Consider the following 17,272-nt stretch of genomic DNA (forward strand, 5'->3'; position numbering starts at 1 on the left):
ATGTGTTTCATGAAAAAAAGTGATTTTAGTTCTCAACACTCACACAGTGCTTTTCTCAAGACAAGCATTGCATGCAGCAGAAGTGCTCTATGCCGACTTCCCATTTTGTCATTCAGGATAGAAGTGTAGCCAAGGGTTGAGATTTAACAGAAGTAGTAATTTTTACTACTTCAGCAAGGACACTCTTACGTGTAACTGGCTTTTTCCCTGTGTATGCGCAGTAGCAGCGAAGATGGCAGGGACTAAGTAAGATTGGTGCAGCTGCTGCCTTGCTAGGAATTGGACTCCCTGCTGCTGGTGCCCCATGTGTGCCTAGGTCAACACAGCACAAAAGGCACAGGACAACTTAGTGTTATCATGAAAGTTGTCTTACATTGTGGAAATAAATTTGCTTTCACAGACCCCTAGAAATGGCCTGGAGCAGTACTGGAACTTTATGTGACAGAGTTACATATCTGTGCTCTCCATTATGGTGGTCACCAGGCACATGGGGCGCCTGAGTGCTTGAAATAGGACAAGTGTGACTGAGGAAGTGAATTTTAAATTTTATTTAATATTCATTCATTTAGCTTTAAGTAGCCACATACGGCTGGTGGCTACCATGTTAGACAGCATGGGTGTCTCCATGGCATCCATGGGCCATGCTTTGAGGACCGCTGATGTGGTGCGCCATGCTGATTGAGTGGAGAACACGCCACACTCCCAGAACTTGTTTCAAATACAGCTGTGACTCCTACTTCCGCTCATTTGGAGTCATAGTACATCAATGTAGTAAAGACATGAATTTGAAAATGCCTTTTCCTCGGCATAGGTGAACGTAGGTGAACAAATGTGTGGTGAATGAATGAAGGAAATGAACGTTTTACCAAGGTCAGCCCCGTGTGTGACCATGTCACTTTGATACCACTAGGGAGATGATGAGGTCTGGAGCAGGGTCAGCCAGCTTTCCCTGTAAAGAGCCAGACAATAAATGTTAGGCTTTGTGTGTCATAAGGTCTCTGCAGCTACTCAGCTGTGCATTGTAGGGTGAGAGCTGCCACAGACAACATCTCAGCAAATGAGCACAGCTGCATTCCAAATAAATTTTATTTTTGGAGACTGAAATTTAATGTCATGTAATTTTCACGTATCATGAAATATTATTGTTTGCTTTATACCCAACCATTAAAAACTGTAAAAATCATTCTCAGCTCACAGGCCTTAACAAACATGGGCAGCTGGCCACATTTGGCCTGTGGGTCAGTTTGCTGACCCCTAGTCTAGAAGAATAAAAAAGCTACTGATTAACTAAAGAATTGTTTTCTTATAAAGAGTTATTCAAAGAAAACTAAATGCTACTTCATCTCTGTAAGAACCGAATAGAAGAAAAAGGAGTTAGTTGCATAGCTGAAAGCGGGATTCACATGTTTCCAAGGAATGTCCACTGGGGGGCGCTGCACTGGAGTGTTCTTGTGCTCACTGACTTCCAGAAGCTGTCCCAGGTCTAAAGCAAGCAGATGTCCCTTTTCCATAGGACGTCAGTCAGGACACCTGGGCGGTATCTTCACTCTAATGGCAATAAACTCGGGAAACTTCCCGGCGCCATGGCTTTCATTTCTCAGTATACTTGATGCATGCCATTTTCCAACTGGAACTTTAAATGCTTATGGTATTTAGTCTGATTTTTAAATTGCAGTGTCATTGCCACATATCTGTTGTAGAAAGCCTTTTCAAAATACAAAAAATAAAAAAAAATAAAAAAACGTGAAGAGGGCATCTCACATGACTTATAACCAAAGTCATCAGAACTCATCTGGTTGGTCATTTTTCTACGCCAGGAGTGTGTATGAGCGAGGTGGGTTTGTAACACACTCACTGCTGACTGACCTGCCGCTTGCTTCAGAGGTGGTTGTGCACATTTTCCCATGTCTTTAGAACTCATTTGGGTTCTGTATGAATGTACCACCTTGAATGTATATGGCAGCCAGTGTGTATTCTTCGATTGGTGACAACAGGAAGTGTGATAGGAAATGGGATGGCTGAGAGGTCAGAGAAATGGACATTGGTAAATGTGGGAGAGAACGGTGTAGAACTTCGGGGGGAAATGCTTGTTTTTACAGGTCTATTACTGTGCAGATTTGTAAGGTTGTAATACAAAACCATGTGTCTCAGGTGATCTGAGTTTACTTCAGCCAAGGACAGAAAAGTTTCGTCAGAGGAGGAAAGGTCCTCCCAGTGAAATGGCTTTATTACCACCATTTGATCATTGAAGGAGATTTGGAGTGAGCCTCATTTTCTGTTCCAACACAGTTTTATCATTGGAAACCCACTCATTGAAAAGCAAACTTCTCAGTGTCGTATTTTGCCTCATGATATGGATGCAGTTTTTAAAAATCTCAATGTTACTGTGTTTTTGAAAACCCTGAATTTTAGTTTTAGAATGTCCATGGACTCTGCTGAACAAGAGTCCTTGGAAGTTTCGAGGCTGGGAAGGAGATGATTCAGACCCTCTCAGACGTAGCCCGGGCTTCCATCTGATATGTCATGAAGGGGGGTCTGAGTGCCTTGTAAACAGTGTTGTTTCCTGATGTTTTCTAACTGCAGTCTTTAAGCCGGAGGAGTTGCGCCAGGCTCTTATGCCAACCCTAGAAGCACTGTATCGACAGGATCCAGAGTCCTTACCTTTTCGGCAGCCTGTAGATCCCCAGCTCCTAGGAATTCCAGTAAGTTAATATAGTAAAAATATATTAGAACTTTGCCAGTGTAACTCATGAGTGTCCATTTTTATTTCTTAAAATTGGGTAAAATAACTTTGTTTTGAAGAGTTCCCCCTAATTAAAAAGTTTTCTGACAAAAGAGTAATATACCTTTGTCTTACTTATTGGAATATGTGTCTCTCCACCCCCAACCCCCCACCTTGTTCTGTAAAGCCCCAGGGCCCCTGGAGGGGGTATGTGTGAGTGCCTGGGGCGCACAGCCCACTTGCTGTGGTACACAGCCTCTGTGGACTTGCTTTATATTTGGAGTTTTGTGTAAGACTTTATCTAAAGAATGTATTTAAAGAAATGGTGAACATCAATTACAAAACACATGAGCCTCTCACTTTGATATCCCTGGGTAGTCTTGCAAAGGCCATGGTGACCCAACAGATTCTATTATGCAATGTTGCTGTTTTTGTTTCTGTTTTCATGTTTATCTTAGAATTTCATTTGGCTTGCTAGGACCAAGAGTGAATCTCTAGGAAAATATATTGTCTGATAAATTTGGTCACCATTTTCATTAGTACATTAAAATCGTTATTTTAAAAATCTTATATTTAAAAACATCTTTTATTAAACAATTCTTTTAAGTTTTTTCTTTAACTTTGCCTTTGAAGTGATTTGATCACACTTGAAAATATTAATTATAATTTTAGATAGTAAAATCAGAGGAAGAGCAGAGGTTCTTTTCAATTCTCATTTCTTACTATTAGAAACAGTTCTGGTACTTTCTATTTTATTGTAAGATCAAGCTGCCAGATGAGGCTGGCATTTGAAATTTGGGGATTCCACTAGATTGAGACCGTTTTGTCTTTAAGGATTACTTTGACATTGTGAAGAACCCCATGGACCTTTCCACCATCAAGCGGAAGCTGGACACAGGGCAGTACCAAGAACCCTGGCAGTATGTGGACGATGTCTGGCTGATGTTCAACAATGCCTGGCTTTACAATCGCAAGACATCCCGGGTCTATAAGTTCTGCAGTAAACTTGCAGAGGTCTTTGAACAAGAAATTGACCCTGTTATGCAGTCTCTTGGATATTGCTGTGGACGCAAGGTACAGTATAAACTTGTTCTGGAAAATGAACTTGCCTGCTTCATCCAGCCAGAAGGAGTACAGCAGTGTGATGATGAGATAGACTCAACATTTTAGCCACAGCTGTGTTCTGGGAAGTATCTAGATGGAGTCTGGTCTTTGGTAAAACAGTTGACTGTCTGAAGCAATGTGATGGGTGATCAAAGCTAGAGGTGCTTCTTGGGGATGGCCTTGGGTTAAGCATTTTTGGCTGCCCCTGTGTCCATTCATCTATCTGTAATAAATGTCTTAGACACTACAGTAGTACCTCGGCTTTCAAACCTCTCCGTTAACGAACATTTCGATTTACGAATGTCGTAAATTTTAATGGATCTATGGTATCATTAGATAGTAAAATACATGCTAAATTTGCAGTTTTAGGGGGTGATTTTAAAGGTCTGGAACGGATTAATCCATTTTGCATTACGAACGTTTCAGAACTCGAACAGTCCTCCGCAACGGATTATGTTGGAAAACCGAGGTACCGCTGTAATTCTGGCATGTTGTATCCAAAAATGTCTTTAAATGGCTATGGGAATTGTTAGAAAATATCCAGTATACTAGCAGAAATAATTTACTATCTGAATCTAACCCTGCATAGTGGACTAGAACATTACATGACACTAAATTGGATACATTTTTAGTATTTTTTCCTTTGTTTTTGCAGTATGAGTTTTCCCCCCAGACTTTGTGCTGCTACGGGAAGCAGCTGTGTACAATTCCTCGAGATGCCGCCTACTACAGCTATCAGAATAGGTAAGCACTGAGCAGTTTCCTGAATTACAGGACAAAGGAAGGTCTTAGGGCAAGGTGTGCTTGTCTGGTTATAGCCTGGGTACATTATTTCGTTCCTGAAGTTCCAATGAAGGGGCCACAGTTGTAGTGCTTCTCAGTCACTCAGGTAGGCCCACGGTCTTTTAATGTTAAAGCATGCTTTTACAGTATAAAAATTTAAACTCAAAACTGCACACTACTTGGATCAGGTGCATTCTCAAGTCATGGTCTTTCTAAAAAATAACATATGAACAAGAGTCTGGAGTTGAGAGTAATAATGATTGACATGCCTTTTTCAAGTGATTAATAAAGTTGAAACATTGTGTGAATATTTGCTAGGTAATTTGGCCTGGACAGTCTGATAGAAAGACTTGCGTTAGTGCTGATTCATTAAAACTATAGATTTTTTTTGTTTATAATGAGTAGCACAATAAAAAATGAGATCTGGTGATTTTATTGAGTTGAAGAAAAACTCCCCTGGTATAAGGTGGCCTTTTTATGGTTTTGTGAGTGGTAGGTATGCTTGAGAAATCTTTGCCATTCTCTTCAAATGTTGATGGCTAAAGAATAAATCTATCTTATGCAGAGGGAAAATGAAAATATTTTTTGTTGATTCCTTACACAAATACAACTTCCGTAGTTTGGATGTTGTTCTTAAAATTAAGCTTATTTTCATCCATTGTTTTAAGTGGCCACATGTTGTAATATTATAGCATGAGGGCTTTGTGCCTTGCAGCACAGGTTGTAAATCTTAGTCAAATTCAGTTACATTGCCTCCATTTTACGAATTGGCAACTAGATTCTTTATGTGCCCTAGCAGAAGCTCCATGCCTACTTTTCGTCTTTAGGTTCAAATATTAAATGTCAACATTAGGATTTGATGTTTTGATTATTTTGATCTTGTTCGTAATTACCTATGTTCTAATATATTGAAGAAGTAGAGGGCTTTTTGTTATTTGTTCAGAGATACGTGCAAAGGCCTGAATAATTTGGAATTTCGAAACTTTTCTTCCAATTATGCTTTTTAAATTATTTTAAATTTTTAAAAAATACCTAACCATATTCAAGATTATTAATGACTCGCATCAAAATCCTACTTTAAATAAAAGCTCTTGACCTAAAAATGTCTAAAAAAGTTCCCGAGCCTTGCCTAGCTCACTTATCCAAGTACCTTTCTGTACAGTGAAACGCTGGTATGAGGCGAAAAGATAGACATCCCTAGAAAGGAACCTCTACTGGAAGTGCAGGCTGTACAACTGTCCTGCTAAAAATATTTTAACATTTGGAATTTAGATTCTGTCTTAGCTCGCTCTACGATCAATAGAGAAGCATTTTAAGACAAACTTTGAAATAATACCACAGCCCATTCTTGATGGAATCTCTCCCATAGTGACAAGTGTTGTTCTGGAAGTTCTGGACCTTCAGCACATCCCATAATGTATCAAGCTTAACCTTCTTGTCCATAATACGGGCATGGTAACACCTTCCCTGACAGCCTTAGTTGTCAGTCTCCAATGAAATAATGAATTAGAAATTCACTTTGGATACTGTCATGTGCCAAGTAAAATAAAATTATGAATTTTAAGAGAATAGTTAAAATTCTACCCGAAAAATGCCTGCTACTGGGTACCCAACACAGTTGGGGCCTAGAAGGAAGAATAGACAGCAGATCGCTTGCCACCGTCTCTAAAGCTTTGGGGCCTTTTCATTGTTGGTTTCACTGTGCGTGGGTCCTTTGGGACCCTGCCTTTGCTGGCTTGCACAGATTTTGGCCATATTTAAATTGAGAGCATCTAAAGTTCAATAGAGTAGATAGCATCAGGGAATACTACTGAACCCTAAGAGGAGGTTGTTGGTGGACTCAAACAGGATTAGTTTGAAACTTCTGAAATGTCCACTTTATTTCTATATAGAGCTTCATTTTTACTGAACAAGAGTACTTACGAGTAGAAACATAAGAATTCTATTTTATTAATAATGCATTTTAAAAGTATAGGTATACTGCTTCTCAACTGAATCTCACAAGGTGTGCTTTCTAGAATACTGAACTTGAAGAGATTAACCTGTAATTCTAAGAAAGCAGTGGTCTAATTCTGTGATAGACATTTTAACTGCTTACATTTTCTTTCTCAACTTTGACTATTTATGAACACTGACGTTCTGATGAATCATTGTTTCGGCACTTACAGTCCTAAAGTGGGCACTTAGAACAATAGAAAATCCTATAGATCCCTTAAACAAGTGAAACTAATATCTAAACTAGAATACGGTTACATTTTCACTTGTTTCCGTACTTTAAAAATTTGAGAGTGACTCATGTTGAGAAAACTGTTCTATAGATTTTCCAGTTATTATCTATAGGCAAGATAGGTATTATATATAGATATCCCAGTTATTTGTATATACTGGTATGGTACTTAACACAATCTGCATTTGAAAATTTACTCCATACAGTAAGTTACCCTTACAGATAAACTTTGCAATGATACTTGCTAACTTTAGGTGCCCAGATGTACACCATCATCAGACTGTGTGAACGATTTTTCCTTTACGATTCCATGTTCATCAAATTGCTTCCTTCACACAAAGCAGAATGTCAAGTAGGCGCTTACAGTGTACAGTGAATTTCTGATCTGTTCTGTATTTCCAGGGTGAATAAAGGTTGGGCTAGGGGATAAGGTAAGGGCAGTCTGGCATTAACATCTGTCACCCACTTATTGCCAGGGTGGTTTCAGCCAGTCTGAGTAGATGGGTGCCCGTGCTCCCTTCTGGTCATTCTCAGCAGGCTGTTAGAGTGAATCCCTTGGCGCCCTCCCTCTCCCTTGAAGCTCAACAGGTTCGGTTCTCCAGTGTCTCTGGCATTGCTTTGGGACGGGCACTAGCGTGTGTTAATTCTCTGTCCCTCCCAGTTTCTGATCCTGAGGTTCTTCAGGGATTGGAGTTAGTTACACACTTAGCATAGGTTTCTGTGGCCACTCCATGTGCAACCATTCAGCCATCCATGCTTTTCCTGGGCCAGTTTCCTCCATTGGAAAAAAACGGGTGTATGAGTTTTGTTTTCTGGATGTTGCTGGATTTGATGTCCTGCTTGAATAAAAGCTAAGAATCTGTCCAGAGTTTTAAAACCGTTTAGGGTCACATGTAATTATTGTGGCAGTTTCATTTCAATATGTATTCAGCGGTCCTCTTCTGGCCAGCCCACCGTGGCTGCATGTTTCATCATAAAGTGAACTGGAACACTCAATTCCAAGTTTTATTTTTAAATGGGAAATATTTGGCATTGAGGGAATCTCTTTTGTGTGCAGCTCTGTTTGCCACCAAATTGGTTTATAGTTTCTGCACTTTCATTGTTTTCTTGCTGGTGATGATCGTGTTCTCCTTACATGGAAATTCTTGTTCCTACATGATTTCAAGGCTCCACGGGAATATTTACAAAATAGTGAAGCCAGAATATTACATAGTTCATTCAGACAAAAAGGAAGATAGCATATATCTGTTTTAAAACAGCAATATTAATCTGTTCCTGGTCAGAATTTTTAATCTGGGTAGAATTTATTAATTGAATGAGTCCTAAATAAACAGGTCCCAGCAAGAAATTTGCATTAATCCAGTTGTTACCCATAGGGAATCTGTCATGTTTCTCATCAATAAACTGAAAACTTGTATAATCTTGGGATGTGTGCATGTTCTAAAGTTTTATGCCTTTAATTTACTATATGTGTTTAGTCAGTGAAATATGGCAGACAAAATGCTCGATGTGTTTATTTAATTAAGATTAGAATTAGAACTTTTGGGGGACCTATTTTAGTACTGAAGACAAACTGGCCAGGCAGTGCCTGCCTGATGCCCAGTCATTTGTAGCCGTGTGTGCGTGCGTGAGTGAAGCTGCAAGCTGCCGCATCTCCTTCTGCACCCGTGGGTTCAGTGTGGCGCTCCACGTCTCGTCACGGTGTCTTTAACACTAATCCTCTCGGCACCTCGTAGATGTAGTTTTGAGCACTAAAACCGCATTTTATTGTGCTGCCGTTGCTACCTTATACTCATCCTTTTTGCTTGTATCAGTCGCCTCCATTCAGCTTGTTTATTTTTACAGTATTCTCGTGTGCCCATCTTGTTTTATGCAGCATCAGCCTTCATTTTTGTTGATTTCTCATCCGTGTCCTTTCCAAACATTTACAGTTTTTATTTTAATTGCTCTTACTTGATGGCTTGAGCTGAGGCTCTGTATTATCTTACAAGAAATTGGGGTTATGGATAATTTCTCAAATGCAGATTGTGCCTTAAAGATTAACTTTCTAAATTTGCTTAACTTGGATTGTCACCAAGTCAGCAGTCAATCACTGAGTATCTCAGATTGATGAATGATTGGTCCCAGTACCAAAAAGTTTAAATCAAAGCTTAGAATTGAATTTTAAAAGTATTTAACATTGTTCGTGGATTTACATATATTGTATTGTTTATACAATATATCACAGTTTTTTCTCTGTATATTTTTATTGATAAATGGCTGGAAAGTCTTTGACCCCGATTGCATTTCTGTTAAATGTTTGTCTAGAATATGGATTTGGTTTCATTTGTATTGTAACCCAATTGTTAATTAAATGATTAACATGAGAAAAATAACAGGAAAAAAATTAAAACCAGTTCTGGGTGCTGAACATTTTTATACCTTTAAAGATCTGGCTTAAATACCAGAAATAAAATCTCTGAATTGCTGTCAAGCATCAATTTTCCGTTTTGAAAAATAAAGCTATTTCAGTTTAAATTGCATTTTTAAGGCCTTTTATGAGACTGTTTTGTTCAGAGTAAATTTTTTTCCATCTCAAACCCTGGAGTTATATTTGATTTTCTCTAAGTAATAACAAAATTCAGACTCCTAAATTTAGGCTCCTTGCAATTATAATATTAACAACTCCTTGCGAACATTTGCGGCTTGGAGCTGGACCGAGCCCAGTCGTTGTTAGTGATGATGGCCTGTGATGTGTGCAATGAGACCGAATGCTAATCAATGCTTTGCCTTGGCTTTCTGCTCTGTGTTGTCTTGGTGTTTGCGTCTTACCTCTATGTCTGTGCTATTTGTTCACTTCCCTATTCTCTAATCCTGCCCTTCCCCACCTGCCCTGTTCCTCTCATTGTCCTCACTGACCCATCAATCAACCAACAACGCCCCCTTCGTGGTGATCTGCCCTGCTCTGATTGGTGGCTTCGTTGCTTGGGTGGCTGTGTGTTATGATGGACCAGTTCACCCAAGTATGGCCTTCTTGCTGACAGGTATCATTTCTGTGAGAAGTGTTTCACAGAGATTCAGGGGAGAATGTTACCCTGGGTGACGACCCTTCACAACCCCAGACGTAAGTACCATCCTGTCATTTTTCTTGGGGTGACTCTGAATTGTTTGTTTGCCTCTTGTCTAGGAGTAAAGGAAGCAACACTGCCATTTGGACTTGGGTGTGGTGTATTTTCTCATATTAACTGTGCCCACATTGACACTTCAACATGTAGCTACTGGAGGCGAACACCAGTGCCACTTTCACGTCTTTCCCTCCATTTAAGACCGTATGCGATAGCCCCCACCAGACAGTTCACTGCTCTCTCTTGACCTTGCTCTGTCCATTCTTCAAAAACACCTGCTATTTCCTGGTGGCTGTCACCCTCCATTTGGGGAAATTACAAATTTTCGGTTACACCTAAGAAACCAGGTAACCCTAGTCACAGAACTGGCAGTGGCAAAAAATGGATCTTATGCGCCTACCCCATCTGTAGCGTGTAATTGATCTTCCACTGAAACCTTGAAGTTACAAAGCTAATAGAACGCAGCTAATGAGCTCCCAGAGAGTGAATATGTCCCTTCCTTGCTGGAGGCTTGACTCTTGCTCACTAGATCCAATGCAGACAGGCCTGAGTTGGCTCATTCATTCCTTCACTGAGTCCACCTTTCCCTTCCTGATGGAGTCACCCGTGAGCAGTCAAATGTCCAGAAAAAGCAAATCCACAAATTGGATGGTAAACTCATTTATATGCTTGAGATACCTAAAAACCTGCCAGCCACCACGTCTGCCAGCGTTCTGTGGTCCCCACTGAAGCAGTTTACAGCAGTGGAGGACACTTACTTTGCAACTCAAGTTTACTCTGTTCAAATGCGAAGCAAATCATAGCCACTTGTAAGTCATACAAACCAAAATGACAGAAATTCTACATGTGGAATTTATTTTTACATCCCGTCATTTTAATTCTTTGGTCCTATTGGGTGATTAATAATTAGATTGTATAATTCTAAGAATCAGAAGTAATCACGACTCCACCCATTCTGTGAGTTCGCCCACACTTGCCTTTTAAGTGTGTACTTTCATTTTCAATAAATCACTTTTGCATTCCTGAAAAACAAAAGTAATTCACATATACACTGATCATAACCAAAGGACGGTAGAAACCAGTACTCAGCCCTTTAAGAGTAAAATATCCCCAAATAGATGCTGACCTTGTGTCATTGATGGAATATTGGAATTAACAGAATTGGTTACACCAATATCAGTCAAATTCAGCAGCCACTCACCAAATAGATTTTATTGAAAATTAACAGGTTAGAATCTAAACACAATTTTGCCATCATATTTTCACTAATCTTAATTAAATCTTATAATGTGTGCTGATGACAGTTGGGAGGAAATAGTCCAAGAAAGATAAAGAATAAATGGTAGTGCTTTCTGTGGAATTAAATTTTATGTGTTCGTGCCATCTTTACATCTGAGATTTCAGTTGACCATTATTTAGTTTGTACTTGAAGAACTGGTCACAAAATAATATCCCAGAGACTATAGTTTTTACTCAACAAATTCAGTTAAATAACATTTGTCCTTTTTTTTTAAAATAAGGACAATTTCAAAGGATCAGTTCGAAAAGAAGAAAAATGATACCTTAGATCCTGAACCGTGAGTATATAGCTATTTCTTTCTGACTTTTAGATTTTAGTTCCCAATCAGGGAAGCTCCTCCTTACGATTCGGTTGTCAGAGAAGACATTGGAAACATACTGCCCTGGGTGGAATTTTTTTGTGTGAAGTTATTTCAGAAACGGATTCTTCTTTAACTCACACAAAGTATGTATGTCTCTGTGACATACTCTCCAGTTACTGAATTTTAACAGTGATACATGGATGTTTGGTTCTATTAGAACCTCTCTAATAACTAACTCGGTGATTGGTGTCTTTCCAAGCCATTTTGTGTGCATCTTTAGAGACTGAAGGTAGGCGTATATGGTAGAGTAGTGCTGGCATCATTTAAAGGGAAATTTCAGAAAGAAAACCTCTCAGAAACCCCTTTCTGAAAATAAATAATGGGAAGCCTGGTGTATGTTCTTGCCACTGTCTTTGGTATGATAGATTTTCTAACGCCGTTGTCAAATACTTGACTTTTCTCCAGTGATCGGTGCGAATGCTGCGTTTGCAAAGTTTGCTTTGTGATTGCCCTTAAAGAGGCTTCAGAGCTCCTTCAGTGTGGCGGCCCCTCCCAGGTCCCCAAAACTGTCCTGGGGGCACCCCAGTGTGATGAGGGGCCCACTGTGTTCTGTCCCGGTGGTGAATGCCTGTTCAGGGCTGTTGGGTGAGCACAGGCTTCAACATCATTGGGGGTTTGAGAAATGCGGGCGGTACCTTCAGAGCTGAGACACAGCTCCTCCCCTGTCTTGGCCCTGACCCGACCCCCAGCTCCAGGGAGGCGGATTGCTGCAGTGGAAGACAAGACTTTCCACCCAGGCCTCATTTTGAAACCTAGCTTGACTGTTGTTGGGAGCCGGCTTGGTCTCCTACTAGCAGTGCTGAGCGAGGCCAGAGGTACGCTGACTCCTAGGACTCCATGGGGCCCCTGCCCAGGTCATTAATGACGAGCGGACTGTCCATCCTGATTGTCCATATTCCTGGTCACAGTATGCCCTCCCCTGCAGTTCCTCAGTTTCACTACAATTTATGTTGACTTTTCAATTTCAAATACATCACATTAGAATACTAGGTGCCAGGCAGTGGGCGATACACAGGTGAATCAAGGGGCTCCATCTTTCAGTAAAAGAGGTAGATGGCTCGTAGCACAGACAGCAACGGCAGTAAGGTGGGCCAGCGATGAGAGGCCTGGCGTGGGGCAGAGTGGCATCCCAGGGAGGTGACTGTGGAAGCAGATGTTGGGGGAGGGGCAGAGCAGCCGAGACCCAAAGGAATGAAACAACACAGGATGCGCAACAGTACTGCAGGTAAGCTGGAGGGATTGGTAGGTAGGTGATGTGGATGGAGCCCCAAGCCCCGAGGGGCGGGCAGGGCAGGTGGAGAGCGCTAGGTGCAGTGCCCCCAACACTGCTCTTTGACATGCAGATTTCCTCCTGGACATGCCTGGGAGGCTTGGGGGGGACATTGTTGGTTTCTGTTACAGAAAGGTCACCTGGACCTGTGAGGTGGATTCTCCAGGAAAGGAGACTTTGCTCCCTAGTAGGGAAACTAGTTAGGGGCCTCAGAGCAGCAGCCCAGGTAGGAGGTGGAAGGCTGAGTGAAGGACAGCCTTCCGGTGAAGGAGACCACACTGGGGGTGAGGAAGGGGCCAGTCTAGATGGCGGCTCAGTTAACTGCGAACAGACACGCAGGAAGGGGAGCCAGCCAACTGGTGAATAATGGGTAGGAGGGGAGCGAGGCTGAAAAACAAAATTGATAGAACGTGTATCCTATTTTTTGATGCTCCACTTCCCTGACGTAGGTGGGAAGGGTTGAGAATGGGGTGTCTTGGGAGAGGGCACAGAAACTGAGGGAGTTATTGCCTGCTGACCTTTTAAATTCTTAACTCAGAGATGAGCTCGACTTCGGAGATTTCAGAGAAGGAGCTGGTTGTGGGTAATGCAGCCCTTGAGGAAGGAGTGAAGGTTCGGAACAGCCACCATATAGAGTGGGTGGAGGGGAGGGGGACACAGCCCGAGAATACTCAAGGACAGCCAGTTATTGGCGCTGCTGTTTCTCCCAGTTTTGCGTGTGTGTCTCCTTTCCAACAGAACAAACAGAGAAGCTGAGTTAGGCTCGATCCATGGTCGAAGCCTTGCTCAGCAAGAACAGTGGGGAGATCAGGGACCACGGGCTTGTCAGAATACAGAGTGTGTCTGGTTACAGGGCTCGGCCTCTAGGCTAACAGGCAGGAGAGTTTGGGGGGAAATGTACCCTCTAGCCCCTTAAGACTTCTACCAGGTGTAAGTGTGGTGACGGAAAGGGAGTGGCTGAAAAAATAGAAGGTTTTGACCTTCAAGTATATTAGCAATTAAGATTCCCAGGTGAGCCTGGGTGGGGGCTGCAGCAGAGGCGAGTGGCGCAGTGCGTCCTCTTGCTCTCCAGTGTTTACTTGAATAAGGGCCGTCATTTACCAGTCAGCTTGGCACTTCTCACCTGTGTGGCCGACTCAGAGCGACGCTTCCTGTGCCAAGGCCTACGAACAAATGTTTACAACACTGAAAGTATTGTTCTCTGTTATTTAAGTCCGTTGAAGCATGTGCAGTTACCTAGAGCAAGCATTGGTCGTGAAGATGTGTGGTCATGTCACATTAAACATGCCCATTAAACATGCCATAATCGCAGCAATTTTTAAAAGTAAAGATTCATTTCTAGTTGCAAAGGAGGTTGGGAGAAGAGAAGGAGGAGGCATTTGTACAATAAAGAGGAGAAAGTCAGCTTTTCCTATAGAAAATATACTGATGCATTTTTAAAATATGGCTGAATCAATCAACAGATGCATTCATGCCACAGATACTCAAAGAAATCCGGAGGACAAGGTGTGAACACAGTACACAAACTCATGCAGACCACTCCGTTGTGTGGTTCCCTGAGCATTTCAGTGTGCTTTCTTTGTCTTCTAGTTTTGTTGATTGCAAGGAGTGTGGCCGGAAGATGCATCAGATTTGTGTTTTACACTATGATATCATTTGGCCTTCAGGGTGAGTAATTTCCTGTGATCTTGGGAAAGGGAGCAGTTGTGCATAGACTGGAGGGGAGGGTGCCCGCTGCTGCTGCTGCTGCGTTTCATTCATTGTTGTCAGCAAGAATTCAGCAATTAAGATAGATGGCAGTTGTTCTAAATTTAAGTCTTAAGTGTTTGCTTGCTTTAGGAATTGTAGAATCAAAGCAGTCTGCCTGCTCACTTTTGTGTAATGATGCGATTTAAGCTGCCAGGAAAGTATCTTAATGCTACATTTCACTGGCTTGGCACATACACTGTTTTCTGTAATCTGATCACACCCATTATTTTATTTATGTATTAATTGTTATTCATTTATTTTTCTTGCAGCTTTGTGTGTGACAACTGCTTGAAGAAAACTGGCAGAACTCGAAAAGAAAACAAATTCAGTGCTAAGAGTAAGTTGTGGAAGGATTTCTGTTTCCTGATCTGTACATTGTAGAAACTTACATAATTTTCAGTCTTTCTTTGGTTCCTCTCAACGCGTGGCTTTGGAGCTCACTTGTCCACTGTTTTTACCTGTGATTTTGTTTTCTAATACTTGGTGTTTTTCTTGTCTTACCCTTAAAGAGAATCATTTGGTCTGGTCCTTCCGTGAAAGTCAGCTTTATGATCAGTACATGTTTTAGATGAAAGTTTGGAAAGCTTATATATATAGTAAACTTTTGTCAGTTCTGAGAGAAAAGATTTGTCAGCAGATCCTTCTCAAGTAGCTTAGAAATAAGACCTCCCCTTACACACACACACACACACACACGCATGCACACACACTCACATGCACTCGCTCTCACACACAGTCACTCTCACACACTCACTCTCACACTCTGATGTCCCGTGTGAGCAACACGCTCAGCCCTGGGCCCGTGTGTGGGCGGCCACTCACCCATCACTAGGTGTGGACCCTGCTGTTGTGAGGCGTGACCTTCTCGGGCCTCTTGGGAATCGGCTGCCATCCACCCAGGGCTGGTAGGAGCCTGGTCTGCACAAAGACCTTCTAAGAATGTCACTGCTGCAGTAGAGACAGCAATCTGTTGCTACTAAAAGTAACTTTACATAGGGTCCTGATTTTTTTATAGATAACATTCTTTTCAAAAGTGCAATATGGAACCTTCATCCACTTGGCTCTCAAGTACTGGGGGCCGCCTTCCACCACATGGTGTTCCTAGGCTGTCCCTTTGCTGAGTCAACAGCAAGCCGGGGAGGGGAGCCACCTGCAGGGGCACTTTAAAGCTCACCTGCCCCAGTGTTCCCCGCAGCTCTCGCCTTTGTCCAGCAGGACAGGTGACTAGCACACCGCTCAGGGCATCCCTGACAAGAGCCAGGCCATGTGAGGAGCTGGGAGTACAAGAGAAATGGGAGAGGAAAAGGGAGAGGAAGCAGGCAAGGAGGGAGTCAGGGTTAATTCAAGTTCAAACTCTGGAGGTACCAAAATCCACAGATATCCTATAACTTAAACTCACTCTTGTAAAATGTTTTGAAATACTGAGGAACTCACGGACTATTGCAGTATTTATCTTTAGATCAGGATTTCTCATCTGAGCCACTGTTGACATCTGGGGCTAGATCATTCTTTTTATGGGGGCTCTCCTGTGCTTTGTAGGATTTTAGCAGCACCCCTGGCCACAGTCCACTAAATACCAATAACACTGCCCCCAACCCCCATGAGTGTGACCATCAGAAATGTCTCCAGACCTTTCCAGATGTGCCCTTGGAGCACTGTTGCCCTCAAGTGCGCAGCGCTACTTTAGAGGGTCTGTTCTGAGTGAGATCACTGAAGCAGTCAGCAACTTGGAAACACTTTCCTGGGCCACAGCTTCAGCGACCACACTGAATTGCCAGGAGAGCTAGGCTTCACTGGAAGAGCAGCTACAGGTGGAAGGTGGAAGGGTGGATTGCAGGGGGTCAAGGAAGAGCCTGAGAGCTGGCCCTGCCCCCACCCCTCCCTAGTGTCCAGACAATGGTGGGGAAAGACACATGGACCTTTGGTAGATGAGCTTTAGGGTTTAAGATATAGAATATTTGCTTATTCTAGAATAGAATAGAAAAGGACCTTGGGAATGTAGTGTTACCCCTCAGTTTTTAGTTTGAACAGTCCTTGGGAACGTCTTTTGGTCACAAAGGAAAGTTTGCCTCATTCATATTTGCACTGAGTATTGGAAATTCCTTCCAGCTGCTAGTCAGTGAATGATAACAACTGACCGAAAGCCAAAGCCACCTCCCTCCCTGCCTTACACCATACACACAGCCCAACTCCAGGTGGTTAAAGGGGAAAAGGAAACAACTGCAAATGCACTCGGGGTCACAGTAAGAGTATCTTTACTTTGTTGGCTTATGAAAAGCCTTCCTAAAAAAGTTGGAACCCAGAGGTAAGAAAGCAAAAAGCTGAATGATTTGATCACATAAAGGGAAATTAGCGGCCCCTCTGTCGTGCACTGTCAACAGAAATGTCCATTGGATACCTGGGTCGGGGGTACAATTTTAAATTTTTGTTTTACACTCAGCAATTCTGTTTTTCACGGATAAAAAGGTATTTGCACATATGCATAAAGGCAGTACGAGGACCCCCTGTAGTGAGGCATGGTGAGAGGTGATGGAAAGTGGGAAGTTGCTAAATAAAAGGATGCGGTCCCCCCACGGAAAGCTGGGAAGCAGTGTGAGAACAAGACAGAAGTGTGTGCACTGGCTGCAGAGGTGTCCCAGGCAGGACGCTGGG

General features: G+C 42.2%; 1 protein-coding gene across 1 annotated transcript in view; it reads left to right on the plus strand.

The window, feature by feature from the left end:
* Positions 1-17,272, plus strand: part of CREBBP (CREB binding lysine acetyltransferase) — a 128,091-nt gene that overhangs the window by 96,711 nt on the left and 14,108 nt on the right. The window contains 8 exon segments of the mRNA XM_074322705.1: positions 2,584-2,702; positions 3,557-3,796; positions 4,482-4,570; positions 9,860-9,891; positions 9,894-9,939; positions 11,461-11,517; positions 14,462-14,539; positions 14,890-14,957. Of these exon segments, the coding sequence (XP_074178806.1) occupies positions 2,584-2,702; positions 3,557-3,796; positions 4,482-4,570; positions 9,860-9,891; positions 9,894-9,939; positions 11,461-11,517; positions 14,462-14,539; positions 14,890-14,957 (729 nt within the window).

This window comes from Rhinolophus sinicus, linkage group LG18 (genome assembly GCF_036562045.2).
Source record: "Rhinolophus sinicus isolate RSC01 linkage group LG18, ASM3656204v1, whole genome shotgun sequence".
Classification (NCBI taxonomy): domain Eukaryota; kingdom Metazoa; phylum Chordata; class Mammalia; order Chiroptera; family Rhinolophidae; genus Rhinolophus; species Rhinolophus sinicus.